The 20497-nt window shown below is 42.9% G+C and overlaps 1 protein-coding gene across 2 annotated transcripts; it reads right to left on the reverse strand.

The window, feature by feature from the left end:
* Positions 1–7362: 7362 nt before the first annotated feature.
* On the reverse strand, positions 7363–20347 carry MRPS21 (mitochondrial ribosomal protein S21). Of its 2 annotated transcripts, none has more exons than XM_027534618.1 (3): positions 20247–20347; positions 19678–19792; positions 7363–9118 (listed from the first exon to the last, which is right to left on the reverse strand). In XM_027534618.1, the coding sequence occupies exons 2-3, from the start codon at positions 19758–19760 to the stop codon at positions 8938–8940; spliced, it is 264 nt and encodes an 87-aa protein (XP_027390419.1). In that variant the 5' UTR covers positions 19761–19792; positions 20247–20347; the 3' UTR covers positions 7363–8937. The 2 variants fall into 2 exon arrangements, with proteins under 2 accessions (XP_027390419.1, XP_027390425.1); XM_027534624.1 differs by having other exon boundaries at positions 20113–20267.
* Positions 20348–20497: the final 150 nt, after the last annotated feature.

Consider the following 20497-nt stretch of genomic DNA (forward strand, 5'->3'; position numbering starts at 1 on the left):
ATCGGTTTCCCCAGGTAAAGGTGTGCAACGTTAGTGTTACGTGAAGCATAAATCGGGCTGACTGTAGTATCCCTTCCAGGTTTCCCTGGTAGCTCAGACGGTAAAGCGTCTGCCTGCAATGCAGGAGACCTGGGTTCGATCCCTGGGTGGGGAAGATCCCCTGGAGAAGGGGCAACCCACTCCAGTACTCTTGCCCGGAAAATTCCATGGATGGAAGAGCCTGGTAGACTACAGTTCATGGGGTCGCAAAGAGTCGGACACGACTGAGCAACTTCACTTTCACTGGTAGTATTCCTAGTGTGGCGAATAAGTGCCACACTAGGTTATGCTACAACTAAAAGCAGGGCTTCTGCGTTTGGGCTAAACCTGGACTTTCTAGTACAAAGTAAACCCTCCGAGAGTCGTGATTCCTAGCGTTAAGGATCTGTAGCATTCCCTCATTAGCTTCTGTCCCTAACCTAACAGTGGTGCCAGAGATCACTCAGGAAAAGTGAGTATAGGATTCTGAAGATGGTAGCCCCTCCCCCCTTTTAGTATTTTTTTTTTTTCCTTCCATTCTTTCTTGGAACAAATAATTAATGACTATCTATTACTATATGTCATGCATCCACTGAGATTCAGTATTACTTAATGATTTAAGCAAGAGCACGAGTTTTAAAGCCGTCTGTATTTATATTCCAGCTCTCCCACTCATTAGCTGTGACATTAGGCAAGTTCCTTAAGCTGTTTCCTCACGTGTAAAAAAAAAAAAAAATTCACCTCATAGGGTTGCTGTGAAGACCACAAGAGTGACAGTGCTTCTCAGAGAGTTCAGTAAAGCTGCTTGGTGTATAACAATATATGCAGTTGGTTACATACATGTAGAGGTCCTAAACTTACATGACAAAGTCTAAACTCCTGATTCTAACCACCACCGTCCTCCCCAAACCAGCTCCCAACACAGTCTCCCTCATCTCACTTAATGGCCACCATATTTTTACAGGTGATGAAAAATTGAAATTATAATGGAGTAATCATAGATAAGGCAGTGGCACCCCACTCCAGTACTCTTGCCTGGAGAATCCCATGGACAGAGGAGCCTGGTGGGATGCAGTCCATGGGGTCGCTAAGAGTCGGACACGACTGAGCGACTTCCCTTTCACTTTTCACTTTCATGCACTGGAGAAGGAAATGGCAACCCACTCCAGTGTTCTTGCCTGGAGAATCCCAGGGACAGGGGAGCCTGGTGGGCTGCCATCTATGGGGTCACACAGAGTTGGACACGACTGAAATGACTTAGCAGCAGCAACCATAGATAAAAAATCTTCAAAACCCAGATAATCATGATGCTGTGATCACTAACCTAGAACCAGACATCCTGGAATGTGAAGTCAAGTGGGCTTTAGGAAGCATCACTATGAACAAAGCTAGTAGAGGTGATGGAGTTCCAGTTGAGCTTTTTCAAATCCTAAAAGATGATGCTGTGAAAGTGCTGCACTCAATATGCCAGCAAATTTGGAAAACTCAGCAGTGGCCACAGCACTGGAAAAGGTCAGTTTTCATTCCAATCCCAAAGAAAGGAAATGCCAAAGACTGTTCAGACTACTGCACAATTGCACTCATCTCACACGCTAGTAAAGTAATGCTCAAAATTCTCCAAGCCAGGCTTCAGCACCATGTGAACCGTGAACTTCCTGATGTTCAAGCTGGTTTTAGAAAAGGCAGAGGAACCAGAGATCAAATTGCCAACATCTGCTGGATCATGGAAAAAGCAAGAGAGTTCCAGAAAAACATCTATTTCTGCTTTATTGACTATGCCAAAGCCTTTGACTGTGTGGATCACAATAAACTGTGGAAAATTCTGAAAGAGATGGGAATACCAGACCATCTGATCTGCCTCTTGAGAAATTTGTATGCAGGTCAGGAAGCAACAGTTAGAACTGGACATGGAACAACAGACTGGTTCCAAATAGGAAAAGGAGTACATCAAGGTTGTACATTGTCACCCTGCTTATTTAACTTATATGCAGAGTACATCATGAGAAATGCTGGGCTGGAGGAAGCACAAGCTGGAGTCAAGATTGCTGGGAGAAATATCAATAAGCTCAGATATGCAGATGACATCACCCTTATGGCAGAAAGTGAAGAGGAACTAAAGAGCCTCTTGATGAAAGTGAAAGAGAGTGAAAAAGTTTTCTTAAAGCTCAACATTCAGAAAACTAAGATCATGGCATCCAGTCCCATCACTTCATGACAAACAGATGGGGAAACAGTGACTGACTTTCTTTTGGGGGGCTCCAAAATCACTGTCGATGGTGATTGCAGCCATGACATTATAAGATGCTTCCTCCTTGGAAGGAAAGTTATGACCAACCTAGACAGCATATTGAAAAGCAGAGACATTACTTTGTCAACAAAGGTCCATCTAGTCAAGGCTATGGTTTTTCCAGTGGTCATGTATGGATGTGAGAGTTGGACTATAAAGAAAACTGAGCACAGAAGAATTGATGCTTTTGAACTGTGGTGTTTGAGAAGACTCTTGAGAGTCCCTTGGACTGCAAGGAGATCCAACCAGTCCATCCTAAAGGAGATCAGTCCTGGGTGTTCATTGGAAGGACTGATGCTGAAGCTCAAACTCCAGTACTTTGGCCAGTTCAGCGACTGAACTGAACTGAACTGATAATTCAAAGAAAGTTCAAGTTCTCAGTCAGGCAGAGATGTGTCTTAAACCAGATCCTTAATGGCCTCCCAGCTGCATTTTTGTATATCTGAACTATGATTCAGTTCAGTTCAGTCACTCAGTCGTGTCTGACTCTTTGCAACCCCATGAACTGCAGCACACCAGGCCTCCCTGTCCATCACTAACCCCCAGAGTTTACTCAAATTGATGTCCATTGACTCGGTGATGCCATCCAACCATCTCATCCTCTGTCGTCCCCGTCTCCTCCCGCCCTCAATCTTTCCCAGCATCAGGGTCTTTTCCAATGAGTCAACTCTTTGCGTGAGGTGGCCAAAGTACTGGAGTTTCAGCTTTAGCATCATTCCTTCCAAAGAAATCCCAGGGCTGATCTCCTTCAGAATGGACTGGTTGGATCTCCTTGCAGTCCAAGGGACTCTCAAGAGTCTTCTCCAACACCACAGTTCAAAAACATCAATTCTTCAGCGCTCAGCCTTCTTCACAGTCCAACTCTCACATCCATACATGACCACAGGAAAAACCATAGCCTTGACTATACCAGACCCCAAAACACCACTAGTGTCTGAATATGACACTAGTCATATTCAGAACAATACATGCCAGCTGCAACTTATGGTCTCAGGGTCTTCCCTTATAACCATGTAACAAATTCGAACCCCAGCTGACCCTTACTTAACAACTACCACTGGGAATTTCCTGGCGGTCCAGTGGTCAGTACTTGGTGCTTTCACTGCTGAAGTCCAGGATCAGAACTAAGACCCAACGAGTTGACTGGTGCAGCCACAACACACACAAAAAACAAACAACCTTACTTCTTGCCAGCTCCAAAATATAATTATTGACAAATAACTCATGTACCTATAATGCTGTGGGTTTTACCTTCATAAGCCTTCCACATTTTGTAGTCCAGTTCAGTTCAGTCACTCAGTCATGTCCGACTCTTTGTGACCCCATGGACTGCAGCACGCCAGGCTTCCCTTTCCATTACCAACTCCCATGGCTTGCTCAAACTTGTGTCCATCGAGTTGGTGACACCATCCAATCATCTCATTCTCTGTCGTACCCGTCTCCTACCTTCAATCTTTCCTAGCATCAGGGTCTTTTCCAATGAGTCAGTTCTTCACATCGGTGGCCAAAGTATTGGAGCCTTAGCTTCAGCATCAGTCCTTCCAGTGTATATTCAGGACTGATTTCCTTTAGGATTGACTGGTTTGATCTCCTTGCCCAGTCCAAGGGACTCTCAAGAGTCTTCTCCAACACCACAGTTCAAAGCATTAATTCTTCTGTGCTCATTTTTTTTTATAGTCCAACTCCCACATCCATACATGACTACTGGAAAAACCATAGCTTTGACTAGACAAACCTTTGTAGGGAAAGTAATGTCTCTGCTTTTTAATATGCTGTCTAGGTCTGTCATAGCTTTTCTTTCAAGGAGCAAGTGTCTTTTAATTTTATGGCTGCAATCACCATCTGCAGTGGTTTTTGGAGCCCAAGAAAATATAAAGTCTCTGTTTCCATTGTTTCCCCATCTATTTGACTGGATACTATGATCTTAGTGTTTTGAGTTTTAAGCCAACTTTTTCACTCTCCTCTTTCACTTTCATCAAGAGGCTCTTCAGTTCCTCTTTGCTTTCTGCCATAAGGGTGATGTCATCTGCATATCTGAGGTTATTGATATTTCTCCCTGCAATCTTGATTCCAGCTTGTACTTCATCCAGCCCAGCGTTTCTCATGATGTACTCTGCATATAAGTTAAATAACCAGGGTGCCAGTTTGACATACAGCCTTGACATACTGCTTTCCCAATTTGGAACCATTCCATTGTTCCATTTCCAGATCTAACTGTTGCTTCTTGACCTGCATACAGATTTCTCAGGAGGCAGGTAAGGTGGTCTGCTATTCCCATCTCTTTAAGAATTTTCCAGTTTGTTATGATCCATACAAAAGCTTTGGCATAATCAATAAAGCAGATGTTTTTCTGGAACTCTTTTGCTTTTTCTATGATCCAGTGGATGTTGGCAATTGGGTATCTGGTTCCTTTGCCTTTTCTAAATCCAGCTTGAACATCTGGAAGTTCTTGGTTCATATACTGTTGAAGCCTGGCTTGGAGAATTTTTTGAGCATTACTTTGCTAGCATGTGAGATGAATGCAATTGTGCAGTAGTTTGAACATTCTTTGGCATTGCCTTTCTTTGGAATTGGAATGAAAACTGATCTTTACCAGTCCTGTGGCCACTGCTGAGTTTTCTAAATTTGCTGGCATATTGAGTGCAGCACTTTCACAGAATCATCTTTTAGGATTTGAAATAGCTCAGCTGGAATTCTATCAGCTCCACTAGCTTTGTTCATAGTGATGCTTCCTAAGGCCCACTTGACTTCACACTCCAGGATGTCTGGCTTTAGGTACGTGATCACACCATCATGGTTATTTGGGTCATGAAGATCTTTTTGTATAGTTCTGTGTATTCTTGCCACCTCTTTTTAGTATCTTCTGCTTCTGTTAGGTACATACCATTTTTGTCCTTTATTATGCTCATCTTTGCATGAAATGTTCCCTTGGTATCTCTAATTTTCTTGAAGAGATCTCTAGTCTTTCCCATTCTATTGTTTGCCTCTATTTTTTTGCATTGATCGCTGAGGAAAGCTTTATCTTTCCTTGCTATTCTTGGGAACTCTGCATTCAGATGGGTATATCTTTCCTTTTCTCAGCTATTTGTAAGGTCTGCTCAGACAACCATTTTGCCTTTTTGCATTTCTTTTTCTTGGGGATGGTCTTGATCACTGCCTCATGTACAATGTCACGCTCCTTCATCCATAGTTCTTCAGGCACTCTATCAGATCTAATCCCTTGAATCTATTTGTCACTTCCACTGTATAATCGTAAGGGATTTGATTTAGATCATACCTGAATGGTCTAGTAGTTTTCCCTACTTTCTTCAATTTTAGTCTGAATTTTGCAATAAGGAGTTCATGATCTGAGCTGCAGTCAGCTCCCGGTCTTGTTTTTGCTGACTGTGTAGGGCTTCTCCATCTTTTAAAAAATTGTTATTTTCAGATTACAAACTACAAAAACCAAAATTCCAAAATGTTTAAGAAATTCCAGTATTTTAAGATAATAGGTTCACTGGAAAATTGCAGTTATTCTTTAAGGAGATTATTAGAGTTTCCCAGGGAACACAAGATTTTTATATTTAAAGTCTGGCTTTTAATAAATTTGAGAAAAATGTACTAAAATCAACCTTCACTGATGGTGCAGCATGAAACAATGAATACATTTTGGCTTTGAGTAAGAAGCTGAGGGTGCCTCTTGCTCAACTTACTACTACTCATGCCTGTTTGCTCATTTTATCTGCAATATTTAAAACTAATGTCTCACATAAATGGTGGTGGTAGTTTAGTCGCTAGGTCGTGTCTGACTCTTGCGGCTCCAAATAGTCACTCCAAAAAGTCTGTTAAATGGGTTAATGAGTTCCAACTCTGTAGTTGTAAATTTAGGTTCAGTGCTTTCAGTCACCTGGATTCAATTCCCCATAGGGAAATAGGTTTTTAGGAACTGATTTTATTTCCATTATTTGGAATCAGATAGATTTAAATTCTTAGAATTTATGTAAATAATTTGCCAAGGTCATGACTGAATCTAGATCTTTTTGACTATGTAAAAAACTATGTATATTAGGTAGCTGGCACACACTAGAAGTTCCAATCTTTTCCTTTTCCTTCAACTACCTTTTAATACAGTAATCCATTATTACTTTACTTGTTTAGTGAGTTTTTATTCCTTAGTATTTTCAGTTAACCCATAGGCATACTTATTTTGTACTTAGAGCACTTCTGAAAACTTTAAAGTGCAACGTCAAAGTTACTCAACAGAGTCCGATTTTATTTTTTTTTCAGAGTCCGATTTTAAAGAGGTAGCTGTTTCTGGAGCACTAAAGATAAGATCCTTAAATTATGATCAGAACAGGCCTGCCAGAGGCAATCAGGTGGACATCTAAGAGAGGGCAAAGATGCCTAAGATCAAGGTAGGAGGTATTGTATCTATTATCCTGTAACTGTGTAAATACTAAGCCGTGCTGCATGTATGCTCAGTCACATCCGACTCTTTTCGACCCCATGGACTGTGGCCCACCAGGCTCCTCTGTCCATGGGATTCTCCAGACAAGAATACTGGAGTGGGTTGCAGTGCCCTCCTCCAGGGGATCTTCCAAACCCAGGGATCAAACCTGCATCTTATGTCTCCTGCATTGGCAGGCAGGTTCTTTACCACTAACGCTACCTGGAAATGCAAAAGGTACTAAACCACCCCTCTTCTAAAGCTAATGCAGAAATAAAAAGATTAGGGTAATCCCCATTCATTAAGTGACCATGAAGTATCTTCTAGCTTCCAGAGCAGGGAGTGGAAGGTCTTTCTTCCTTCCACGACAGCACAAGCTGATTAGGACTTCAGCCAGCCAGCTACTCCCTTTTCACACACGAGGCCTTTTCAACTGGCTACCTGCTACAACCCATTATTTTTCACTGCTCCAGGGAACATGGAAGATGGTCAGGACTGGAGATTAGGACAAGCAGGGGATAATTTCAGAGACAAATTCCAGACCTTAGCCACCCCTTAGTATTTTGCAGGGAAGACAAAAACAACTTTAGCCTCAGGGAAATGCTGACAAGTAACAGACCCAGTTCTCCTATTTACCATTTTGGCAGAAGCCAGGTCTTTATTCTTTAGCAACAGCAATTGGCAGATGATACCATGCCATGGCTCAAAATCATTCAAAAGTGATGTACTGAAGACAAAATTCAGAGATTGAAAGGTTCAATCAGATTCAGAAGTATAAATATTTCTTATGAGATTGTATAAAATTGTTCCATCACATATTTAATCAATAAATATGGTTATCATGAAAATGAGAAAAAACACTGAAGACAGAATTAAAACCAGAAGAAATCTGAAGTCATGCTGCTGTACCACAAGGGGGCAATGTTTGAACGCTACTGATGTGGAGAGGTAGGAGGTGAGGCAGTCTGCTCTTGTTAAATCTGAGAGGGCTCCAGTCAGGGTCAGGAGAGGTGACTACCCTTTGCATTCTACAGGGGTTGGCGCTAACTCTCTTTGTACCAGCAGGCATGACTGTAAGGGGACCAATGTCAGAAAAAACACAACAGGAGAGGAAGCAGAGCAGCTGGTCAGCTGCCCCAGCTCTCACCTGGAAGTGCCTGCTGAGGACAGGGAGTGGTAGTAGTCAGAACCTCCACCTGGAGTCTCTTTTGAGTACTATAGGGCAATGATTCTCAAATGTTATCAGGCATCAGAATCACCCACAGGGCTTTAGACTGCTGGGCTCCAACCTCAATTTCCAATTCAGAAGGTCTAAAGTAGGTCTAAAACGTACATTTCAAGCTGTTTTTCAGGTGATGCTGCTGATCTGAAGATCACATTTTGAGAACCACCACTGTAGGTTTTTCTGGCTTTCTCTTAACACTCCCCCATTCCCTCTTTCCTACCATCCATCTACTGCTTTCACGTATACCAACCCTCCATTAGCTTCCTTTCGGAAAATTAAAGAAAAGACAAAACAGGGGTAAATGTTAGACTGACTTAAAGATTCTTTTGGGGAAGGGTTTCAGCTCTCTACTACTCTGGTTGATGGGTGTTTCAGAAGTGGAACTTACTCCCAATACATACATACTTCCTCTCTCTTTACTGAACTGCCTGCCAACAGCTGGAAGGCAGTTCAGTAAAGAGGAATAGATCCTTTTCCAATCATAAGATCTTGCTTTGAGTTTCATAAAAATTAGTCAGAACATGGGAGATATACTCTACTACATTTGAGAAAAATTTCCCACCTCAGACTGCTTTTTAAAAAATTACAGTAAAATATACAAAACACAAAATGTACCATAACTGATCATTTAAGCATACAATTCCATGGCATTAAGTACATTCACACTGTTGTGCAAGTTCCACCATCGTCCATCTCCAGACCTTTTCATCTTCCCAAACTGAAACTCATACTCATTAAACAATAATTTCCCATCCCCCTCCTGTCAAACCAGCCCTTGGCAACCAACATTCTATCCCTAGACTACTTTTTGACTCAGTTGTCTTTTGACTTAATAAAAGAGTATCCACTGCTGACTACTGGAATTGCTTCTTGCATATATGTGATTGAGTTTATTTTAAGAAAGGTAAATGGAATTGGAGGAAGAAAAGAGGTGCAGACAACTGGTAAGGGTTTTCATACTGGGCCTCCTATCCACAGGCCTCAGCAGCCCTGCCATGGATCCGCCCGATTCTTTCGCATCAAGAAGTTGATCTTGCGAGCCATTTCCATGTTGTAGATCCGCCGGCAGGTTTCATAGCTTTCCCTCTGTCGCCGACGGCAAGGCTTCTCATAATACCGCCGTCGCTTTATGTCCTCAATGAGCCCATCCATGGTAAGGATTCTGTTTAAGGACAGGCAATGAAGTTAGAGGCTTAGGCTCATTGTTATTCTTTTCCAGTTTCACAATGATCAGAAGTCAACTGACCAAACGAATGGTATCTGTAAAAATGATAGTGTGCAATGGTGACAGTACAGCATTCACTGCCTACATATACAGGCCAGGCCCCAAACAGGAATACCTGGGGAAATAAAAAGGCAGTTAATTATACAGTCCTTGTTCTTGGGGAGTTTATCGTCATTATCATGTTCTCAACCATTTTTATTTCCTACCACAACACACCTGAGAGAGATGGCAGTGGCAGGGGGTCTCAACCAATGGTCTCAACCATTTCAGAATCTTCAAATGGGATAAGTCATTTGCAGTAGGAAAGAAAATAACTAGAGGTGATTCCTACCTGGTCCTTAAGGGAGAATGTAGTTCCACCCCTACTGTGTTTAAGAGCTGATGCAGCTCAATTATGAACATTTAGGAAATCTCGGCCTACTTCATACAGGGAAAGAAGAGACCCTTATCACACCAGTGATACAGATAGAAGCATCAAAATAAGAGCCTCAACCATGTTTTTCCCATGTACCACATGCTCCAACCACACATCTGACTACTCCCTGAACACACATTAATAGCAAATCTTTTTAAGTGTTCATAGGAGCTTTTTTTTTTAATACCAGGTCTTTACTCAGGGCTGCTTCCTCAGCCTAGAATGCCATCCACAGCTCCAAACTGCCAACCTTCGAGGTTTTCCATGTTTTTTTTTCCCCTTGGGAGATTTTCCACATCTTTCTGAGGCCAAATCCAGATACCATCTCTCCACAAACCTTTCTCATCTTAGAGAGAAGATAATTTGTTTTGTTGAACACCTATGTAGAGATTATTTCATTTTGCCATTCTGTTAGTTATTTATACAGATGTCTCTCTCCTTAGACTGAAAATCCCTGAAGGCAGAAAGTGTGTTTTATTCATCTTAATTTAGCTCAGGTTTTTTTCCTGCCCACCTAACTACTTCAACAGTTCCTCTTGCTGGATTCATAACATGCATACCTCAAAATCACCTTTTTGTTCTCACTGAGCCAAGAAGACACAGGGGCTTATTCTATAACTTACTTTATCCCGAGGCACCTGAGAGCTCTGGCTCCAATCTGCAATTTGTTCCTCCCTCTCAACCCATCATCAGCTGGTCCTGAGAAGTCTGGAGGCACCTGCCCTCCAATCTTGCATTGTTTACATGACCCCAATCCTGCCTACTCTTTCCTTTCATTACACGTAAAAAGTCAGTCAGAAACACAACTGGAGATGGCTAAGTCGGTAAAGAATCCGCCAGCAATGCAGGAAAGCTTGGTTCGATCCCTGGGTTGGGAATATCCCCTAGAGGAGGGCATGGCAACCCACTCCAGTATTCTTGCCTGGAGAATTCCCATGGACAGAGGAGCCTGTGGGCTGTAGTCCATGGGGTCACACAGAGTCAGACACGACTGAACAACTAAGCACATAATTAGAGGGGAGACAGAAGAAGCAGGAAATAAGAGAAACTACCTGCTCCTTCTGCTCAGTGGGAAACCCTATGTATTGCTGCTATGTTATACCAGAAGCCCAAGGTAACAATAATAGATTGAACATGAGCTTGAAAAGATTTGAGCTTTGGGTACATTACTAATGTGAATAGACATGGGCACCACTGTCCTTTGGGACACTTTTACACTCCTGCTGATTTGTAAGATCAGTTTGTCTAGGTTTTAATGGCAGGGAGATGGGAGGTGAGGGAACTGTCTCAAACTCCCAGCGGTGGAAGGAGCAGATAATTCGGGTTCTATTGAAAACACAGTCATGCCCAAAAGTGGATCCAACACTAGAGTTGTACAGTAGAAAAGCAGGGCACCAAACACTCAATACCTTTGCCCACAGAGGGTCTCCAATGCTGGCTTTCTTCCTCATCTTACCCTTAAATGTTGGTATCACTCCAGATTCTGACTGTAAATTTCCTCCTTTTTGGTTCTACATGATTCCCTTAAACTATAACATGGGCCTCAACCCTGATGCACAACAGAATCATCTCCTTAAGAGCCTTTAAAAAGTATTCACGCCTCGGTCCCATTCCTCAGAGATTCTGATTTAATTGGTCTACAGTGGGGTTATATACTGGGTATATTTTAAAAGACCCCACAGGTAATTCTAATGTAGGGCCACACTTGAGAACTGACCTAGACACTGCTGACTCTTAAATCATTATCTCTAGTTCCAGTCTTAAGAGCTAGGCCAATGCTTCCAATTGCCTTAAACCTCACAAAAAACAAACTTATTTTCTCCAACTAAAATTCATTCTTCCTCCTCTATACTCTATCTGTTAATGGCATCATCAGTTACTCAAGCTAAAATCTCATGTTCCTGGACTAGGACTTCTTTTCTTGCTACACCCACATTTACAGTATCTTATAAATTCTATAACCTGAAATAGTTCTTAGATCTCTTCCTTCTCTCTCTTCCTATGGCTACAGCTCTAATTATGATCCTTATCTTACACCTGTACTGAAATGATCACCTAACTGGTCATTTAATCAGTAAGTATTTATGAAATATCAACTCTATACCAGATACTGCATTAAATGCTGAGGATAGAAAACAAACTTCGATATGGTTTCCTACCCTTGTGGTCTAGTAAAGACAAAAGAATTACAATAGAGTGTGACAGATGCAAAGATAAGGGAAATATTGTTATAGAAGCCCACAGGAGAGGACTTGAGGATAAGGTGGTTATGAAAGCTTCCTAAAGGATATTTTATTTGAATTGTGAAGGATAAACAGGTTGCCCTATTTCCATTCTCTTTCCCTACACCAATTATTGTCCTAAAACATAAATCAGAGCATGTCACTCTGATGTTAAAAAAATAAAAATTGTTCCCAATAAACAAAATAGTCTAACCCAGTGGTTCCCACTTGTTTGCATATTAGGGATCTTTTAAAAATCCAAATCCTGGGGATCTTTTAAAAATTCCAAACCCTAGGCCACTCCAGGCCAATTAAATTACAAGTAGGGAGGGACATGAGCAGGGTTTGTTAAGTTCCCCTAGTAATTGCAAAGTGCACATTTGGGAACCACTAGTCTAAGCTCAAAGCCCTAAACAACTGAGTTTCATCGTCCCTTTCTCTCTAGCTTTATCTTTAATAACTTGCCCTAAAAAGCCTGTCTAGTCACACTGAACTATGTGTTTACTTCAAACACATTACATATCTATTTTTTACATTTGTTCACAATCCTCTTTACAATGATTCCTTTTTAAAAAAACTTTTAAAAAATTATTTATTTATTTATTTATGGCTGTGCTGGGTCTTCGTTGCTGTGCTCAGGCCTTCTCTGGTTGTGGAAAGCAGGGGCCACTCTTTAGTCGTAGCGCGTGGGTTTCTCATTGCAGTGGCTTATTGTTGTGGAGTACAGGCTCTAGGGCTCGAAGGCTTCAGTAGTTGCGGCATGTGGGCTCAACAGTTGTGGTGCACCGGCTCAGTTGCCCCGAGGCATGTGGGATCCTCCCAGACCAGGGATCAAATCTGTGTCCCCTGCATTGCGACACAGACACCTAACCACTGGACCACCAGGGAAGCCCTATTCCTTTCTTTTTCTGTTGTATAAAATGCTATTTACTCTTCAAAGGCGTAAACCAATGGGTAACGACATTTGTAAATTGATACAGGAGAAATTAATCATGCCTTCCCTCTGTTCCCAAAGCACAGTGGTTCTCAAACTAAAGTTTGAGACTCATGCAATAGCCACCTAGAAAACTTGTTAAAACACAGATTGCTGGGACTTTCCTGGTGGTCCAGTGGTTAAGAATCTGCCTGCCAATGCAGGGGACATGGGGTTCAACCCCTGGGCCGGGAAGCGGGGAAACTAAGCCTGTGAGCCACAACTACTGAACCCTGCAAGTCCTAGAGCCCATGCTCTGCAACAAGGTAAGTCACCACATGAGAAGCTGTGCACCGCACCTAGGGAGCGGCCCCACCTGCAGCAACTAGAGAAAGCCCACATGCAGCAAGACACTCAGTGCTGCCCAGAATAAATAATGTTTAAAAATTAAAAACCCTGCAGATCGCTGTGTCACCTCCAGTTTTTGACTTCATACAGGTCTAAGGTGGAGCCTAAGAATTTGCATTTCTAACAAGCTCCCAGGTGATGTTGCAGCTGACGGTCCAGGGAGAACCAATGCCACAGCACACTGTTAAAACACTGATCAGACAGTGTATCTCCCTTACTGGGCTGTGTGCTTTCTAAGGTTACAGATTAAGTCTTTCATTTTTGCATTTAATATTATACTTGGCAAAGAGCAAATATCAGTAAATGTATGACAAAAATGAATCCTCTAGGTCAGGGGTCCTCAACCCCTGGTTCAGTCCAAAGCCTGTTAGGAAACTGGGCCGCAAAGCAGATGAGCAGGCAAAGCTTCATCTGCTACTCCTCATTGCTTGAATTACCACCTGACCCATCCCCCAACCCCAGTCCGTGGAAAAATTTTCCAAGAAACTGGCCCCTGGGGCCAAACAGGTTGGGGAGTGCTGCTGTAAGTGACTGACAAATGTCCACAGCTCAAGGGATTGTTACTTTATAAGAGACACAGTTCTTGGGAGTATTAGCTCAGAAGGCCACAACATTACCTTTACTAAAATGGCATGTTAGAGTTTAGATAGCATTTTCACATCCATGATCCTAATCATAATTCTATGAAACTGATTAAGCAGGTAACGTCATCTTTTTTTTTCTTGGCTGCACTGTGCTGCGTTCGAGATCTTACCACTGGACCACCAGGGAAGTCCCCAGCATCTCTTTACAGGTTAGAAAACGGAAGTTCAGTGAGGCTGACCCGCCCAAGATCACAAAATAGAGCTAGAAGTAGAATTCAGGTCTTTAGTGCAGTGCTTTATAACAGCACTCTGCTTCTCCAATAAAAATCACGGAGGTTCAAAAGACAAATTACTGCGGTGCCCACAGGCAAAGAGAAAATAAAAGAGGAAAAAGCTGAGCCAGACTCCTTAATTAGAGTAAAAAGATGCAAGCGAAGAAGACATGGCACACTAAGGGAAAGGCATTGATCCAAACAACTAAGTATTTATTTCTGTCTAGGCTTTGTTTGGGCTTCCCTGGTGGCTCAGGGGTAAAGAATCCACTCATCAATGCAGGAGATGCAGGTTCAAGCCCTGGTGTGGGAAGATACTCTGGAGAAGAAAATAGCAACCCACTCCAGGATTCTTGCCTGGGAAATCTCATGGACAGAGGAGCCTGGCGGGCTGCAGTCCATGGGGTCGCAAAGAGTCAGTCATGACTGAGTAACACTACACTTTCACACGAAAAGAACACAGACCCTAGATATGACTTCACCTAGGAAGAGGAGCCTACTGGAATGACAAGGACAGTTTAAAAGTACTATGAAAGAGAAGTGCAAAAGGAAGAGTTGAGAAACAGACTAGGTATCCTACTGGAGTTTCGAAAGAGTTCTGAAACAGACAAAAGTGATCATCTTATCAAGTAAATGCCTGTGTGGTCAGGCAGAAAAGAAAAACAAGAAAAAAGTATCAAAGGAATAAAAGAATAGAAGAAGGGGAAAAAAAATGAAAAGATCGGTGCCCCCTAACATAATGATGGAGTTGCTAAATGGTATTCCTTGGATGGTTCTATTTCCAAAACACATATCAAATAAATTCCAAGGTGCCAGGTGAGGATTTCCTTCCTCACCCTGCACTTTCTGCTGCTGCTGCTAAGTCGCTTCAGTCGTGTCTGACTCTGTGCGACCCCATAGATGGCAGCCCACCAGGCTCCCCCGTCCCCGGGATTCTCCAGGCAAGAACACTGGAGTGGGTTGCCATTTCCTCTCCAATGCATGAAAGTGAAAAGTGAAAGTGAAGTTGCTCAGTCGTGTCTGACTCTTAGCGACCCCATGGACTGCAGCCTACCAGGCTCCTCCGTCCATGAGACTTTCCAGGCAAGAGTACTGGAGTGGGGTGCCACTGCCTTCTCCGCTGCACTTTCTAGTTATCCTGAAAATAGAACAGATTATCCTCAAATGTTCCAGAATCCCTACAGTAAAGGCATCTACTTATTTCTAATAAACAAGGATGTAAGAAGAGCTTTGTAGAACTTATGAAGTAAATAGAAGTAATAATGATGCTTCTGCTTCCACAGGTAGTTCAAGGACTAGCAGACCAAGAGGCTCACAGTAAACAGATCAGCCTGGAGTTTGGGTGCCTGGCAACGTAATACTGCAGGACAGTCAGCTTCCAGTTTCAGTGAAATTCAACAGATTATGTAAAAGGAGCTAAGCTGCCCGAGCGGGAGGAATTTGAGGGCGACAGACACACGTCACTGTAGCCAGCCTATGTCAGGACAAGAGTGTACACAGGACGACTCAATGGGCCCAGAGGCTCTCCTACCAGGAATAAAAGGGGTCAACTGGGCACACTTCCTGAGTACTTGACTTTCCTTACCTGGGGGCCAGCCAATCATGCAGGGCTTCCTAGCAACCCCCAGTCTCCATCTCTTCATCTCAGGGCACCAACGAGGGCCCTTGGTTATATAAAAAGCGTTCTGTGGTGATCTCACTGTACAGACACATAGACTATTTTCTTTGTAAGACTATATTTGTGTTCTAAACATGCTAAAGCTTTAACCACCTTCCTTTCTTCTCATTTGTTGTCATACCTATTGCTGTAATTCAACTGCAGAATATGCAACTTATTATCAAAAATATGAGAGAAATAAGAAGCCGGAATTTAAGAGAGACATACAGAAAAGGCAGCTAAAGGACAAGAATACTGGAGTGGGTGGCCATTTCCTCCTCCAGGAGGGCGTTAGGAAGCATTACTACAAACAAAGCTAGTGGAGGTGATGGAATTCCAGCTGAGCTATTTAAAATCCTAAAAGGTGATGCGGTTAAAGTGCTGCACTCAGTGTCAGCAAATTTGGAAAAGGCAGCAGTGGTCATGGGACTGGAAAAGGTCAGTTTTCATTCCAATCCCAAAGAAGGGCAATGCCAAAGAATGTTTAAACTACTGTACAATTTAACATGCAAGCAAGGTAATACTCAAAATCCTTCAAGCTAGGCTCCAGCAGTACATGAACCAAGAACTTCCAAATATACAAGCTGGGTTTTGAAGAGGCAAAGGAACCAGAGATCAAATTGCCAACATTTGCTGGATCATAGAGAAACCAAAGGAATTCCAGAAAGCGTCTACTTCTGCTTCATTGACTATATATGCTAAAGCCTTTGACTGTGTGGATCATAATGAACTGTGGAAAATTCTTAAAGAGATGGGAATACCAGACCACCCTACCTGTCTTGTGAGAAACCTGTATTTGGGGTCAAGAGGCAACAGTTAGAGCCTTACATGGAACAACTGGCTGGTTCAAAATTGCGAAAGGAGTACGACAAGGCTGTATACTGTCACCCTGTTTATTTAACTTATATGCAGAGTACATCACACAACATGCCAGGCTAGATGAAACATAAGCTGGAATCAAGATTGCCAGGAGAAATATCAACAACCTCAGATATGCAGATGACACCACTCTAATGGGAGAAAGTGAAGAAGAACTAAAGAGCTTCTTGATGAAGGTGAAAGAGGGGACTGAAAAAGTTGGCTTAAAACTCAACATTCAAAAATCTAAGATCGTGGCATCTGGTCCCATCACTTCATGGCAAACAGAAGAGGAAAAATATGGAAGCAGTGACAGATTTTATTTTCTTGGGCTCCAAAATCATTGTGGATAGTGACTGCAGCCATGAAATTAAGATGCCTGCCCCCTGGAAGGAAAGCTATGACAAACCTGCTGCTGCTGCTGCTAAGTCGCTTCAGTCGTGTCCGACTCTGTGCGACCCCATAGACGGCAGCTCCCCCATCCCTGGGATTTTCCAGGCAAGAACACTAGAGTGGGGTGCCATTTCCTTCTCCAATGCATGAAAGTGAAAAGGGAAAGTGAAGTCAATCAGTCGTGTCTGACTCTTAGCGACCCCATGGACTGCAGCCTACCAGGCTCCTCTGTCCATGGATTTTCCAGGCAAGAGTACTGGAGTGGGGTGCCACTGCCTTCTCCGATGACAAACCTAGACAGGTATTAAAAAGGAAAGACATCACTTTGCCCACAAAAGTCCGACTAGTCAAAGCTATGGTTTTTCCAGTGGTCATGTACAAATGTGAGAATTGGATAAAGAAGACAGAGTGCTGAAGAATTGATGTTTTTGAACTGTGGTGCTGGAGAAGACTCTTGAGAGTCCTTTGGAAAACAAGTAGATCAAACCAGTCAATCCTAAAGGAAATCAACCCTAACTATTCACTGGAAGGACTGATGCTAAAGCTCCAATACTTTGGTTACCTGATGTGAAGAACTGACCCATTGGAAAAGACCCTGACACTAGGAAAGACTTGAGGGCAAAAGGAGAAGAGGGCAGCAGAGGATAAGATGGTTAGATAGCATCACTGACTCAATGGATAAGAATTTGAGCAAACTCCAGGATATAGTGAAGGACATGGAAGCCTGGTGTGTTACAGTCCATGGAGTTGCAAAGAGAGAGACATGGTTTACTGACTGAACAACAACAACAAAACCTATCTAAATTCACCAAAATAAACCACACAGAAAAAAACTTATAGGGATAGGTCAGAAAAAGGGTGAGGTAATCTGAAAGACTTTCCTTCCCCAAATTCATCATTTCATCTCACTAGCTAATTAGCTACAGAATCTGTAAAGATATTCACTTAGTGCTTCCAGTGTAAGAGCAGAGATCATTAGACATCTCAACCTTCCCACAGACATGCCACTTAAAAGTCTGAAATAGAAGAGTCTAGAATGAGCAATTATAGAGAAACATGAAATAGGATTATCTTACTTGCCCTGTTATCCTTTCAACTTAAGTGAAAGTACAGTGGGAATAGCTTCTACTATACAAGGATATGACTGGCATGTTCAGACACCATAAGAGGTAAAGAGGCTGACTTTTTAAAAAGACATACAAATCATCTTGAGCCTGCAACTGCTTCTCAATCACACAGCTTCTGGCAGCATCTTTGTCTTCACCTACTATGGTCTTCTGTCCTCCACACTTAGAACTCTCTGCTCTGCTAAGAAGTAGTTCTCTTTCATTTATCTTCTCAGTCCCCAAGAACCCCACCTACATTTAAACCTAATCATATAAGGATTCTTAACTGGAGAATGACTGCCATAGGTCTCCTCATTTCCACAGAAGCCAGTAAGTAATCTATAACATGGAGCAAAGAACACTGCACTAGAAAAATGTGTGTATTTTATACTTCTTTCAACCACTCAATAATTGTAACCCAAGGAATATAACTTAATCTTCCCAGGCTTCTCTTACTTCTTTAATAAAGCAACCACCTTAGTGGCCTTAAGGCAGAAGATCAGCTCATGTATTATCTCTTTCATATAATTCAATTCAACAAGCATTTGTTTCTCCAAACTCTGCTTCACTGGGGAGAGAAAATGATAAATGAAAGTCAAAATCCTTAAAACTAGTGATAAGAGCAGATTAATGAACTATTTTCTTTAGAAAACATAACTTTATTAGGGATCAGCCTAGCATTCAAAACCTTTCAACACAGCTCCTCCACTTCAGAGAGTTTATTTCCATGTTTTTGCTTATGTTATAACCTATTTTCTGAACCTGTTTCAGTTTTCCATCACTTGCTTGCTCCTTTAAGATCCTAAATCTGAGCTCACCTTTTCCATTAGCCTTGTCCCACACCAATCTCTCGCTCAGCTTTCCATGTATCATGTACTATATTCCTGCTGACTAGCAATTTTATAACTTGGTTTTCCCTTTGGGCTCTTTCCTAAAGTCTTGGATAGAATTCAGGTTCATCATCAAAGGAATGATTGTGGATGAATATGCCTCACACTGTTAGGATTGGGGAAGAACTTCAATTTTAAGACAGTAAACTGAGGGACTGAGAAGTTCCAAGACTGTGAACACCTGGGCTGGCACTGGTTAGAAACAACCTCACTTTGCCATCAAAGGTCCAAATAGTCAAAGCTATGGTTTTTCCAGTAGTCATGTAAGAATTGTGAGAGTTGGGCCATAAAGAAGGTTGAGCGTTGAAGAACTGACGCTTTTGAATTCTACTGGAGAAGACTCCTGAGTGTCCCTTGGACAGCAAGGAGATCGAACCCGTCAATCCTAAAGGAAATCAACCCTGAATATGCATTGGAAGGACTGATGCTGAAGCTGAAGCTCCAATACTTTGGCCACCTGAGGCAAAGAGCTGACTCACTGGGAAGACTCACTCATCAGTCTTCCCACTGATGTTGGGAAGACTGAGAGTAGGAGGAGAAGGGGGTGACAGAGAATGAAATGGCTGGATGGCGTCACCGAATCAATGGACATGAGTTTGAGCAAACTCCAGGAGAGAGTGAAGGACAGGGAAGCCTGGCATGCTGCAGTCCATGGGGTCGCAAAGTCAGGCACGACTGAGCGACTGATCAACAGCAAATGACAGAGGGAGGGACAGAATAATCACCCCACTTCTCAAGAGAGTTGGCCTAGACGTGATTCTGGTCCCCAACCAGTTACCTGTTTAGAGTCCTGTATGCACCTTCCACGTTCCCTTCTTGTACCATCACAGTCCTGGCAATGAACTTCAGATGTTTTGCCATGACCTTGGATTTAAGTCTTCAATCTGCAGGACCTAAAGTACGATGGAGAATGGGGAAGTTAAGTATAGAGACCCGCTAAGAAAGAGAAACACAATAGAATACAGAACCGCGTGGCTTATTTAGGGTCTGGAAATGCAACGGACTCAGAACAGGAGACTGGGACACGTGCAAGACCTCATATCCTGGAAGGTACATGTGACTCGTTATCAAGATTCCCCCACTCTCATTGCCAATACAAATCCTGCCACAGGGAAGAAACGCGACAGTAGCAGGGTGTACCGACGGAGATTTATTTGGCCAGGCACGGAAGAACTGGGACGCGCCGCGGGCGCCCCCTCCCTCTCCTAATTACCGCAAAAGTTCCCAGGATGGTTTGGGGCGGCAATTGGGCACAGTCTCTCTGTGCTTCGGAAAGGGGGCAACCGCGCGGAATCTCTCCCTCCGCCACACCCGCCTTATTTTCACCTCCCAGTAGGAGCCCCTCACCCCTTAGCACCCAGCCAACTGGAAGCCCGCCCCAACAGGAAGCGGAAGTTGGGTCATCGCAAGGGGACAACGAAGCCGAAAAGGAAGAGACGCTACGAAGAAACCATGGCAACCGTCTGGCCGGGGTAGGGGCTTTTTCGGTTCGGTCAGCCACTGCCAACCCCCGGGCCAGCACTCTACAGCTGGCAAAGCAAAGTACTTGTTGCCTTATGTTGTCCCAAAACAGATTCTTCGCTTTCTCGCGGAGTCAC

The sequence above is a fragment of the Bos indicus x Bos taurus genome, chromosome 3 (assembly GCF_003369695.1).
Source record: "Bos indicus x Bos taurus breed Angus x Brahman F1 hybrid chromosome 3, Bos_hybrid_MaternalHap_v2.0, whole genome shotgun sequence".
NCBI lineage: Eukaryota > Metazoa > Chordata > Mammalia > Artiodactyla > Bovidae > Bos > Bos indicus x Bos taurus.

Coding starts and splice junctions, on each gene's coding strand:
- MRPS21 (XM_027534618.1), bottom strand. CDS start 19,760: ATGGCAAAACATCTGAAGTTCATTGCCAGGACTGTGATGGTACAAGAA. Junction 9,119..19,677: donor GCATACAGGACTCTAAACAG/GTAACTGGTTGG, acceptor GTCCTTAAACAG/AATCCTTACCATGGATGGGC.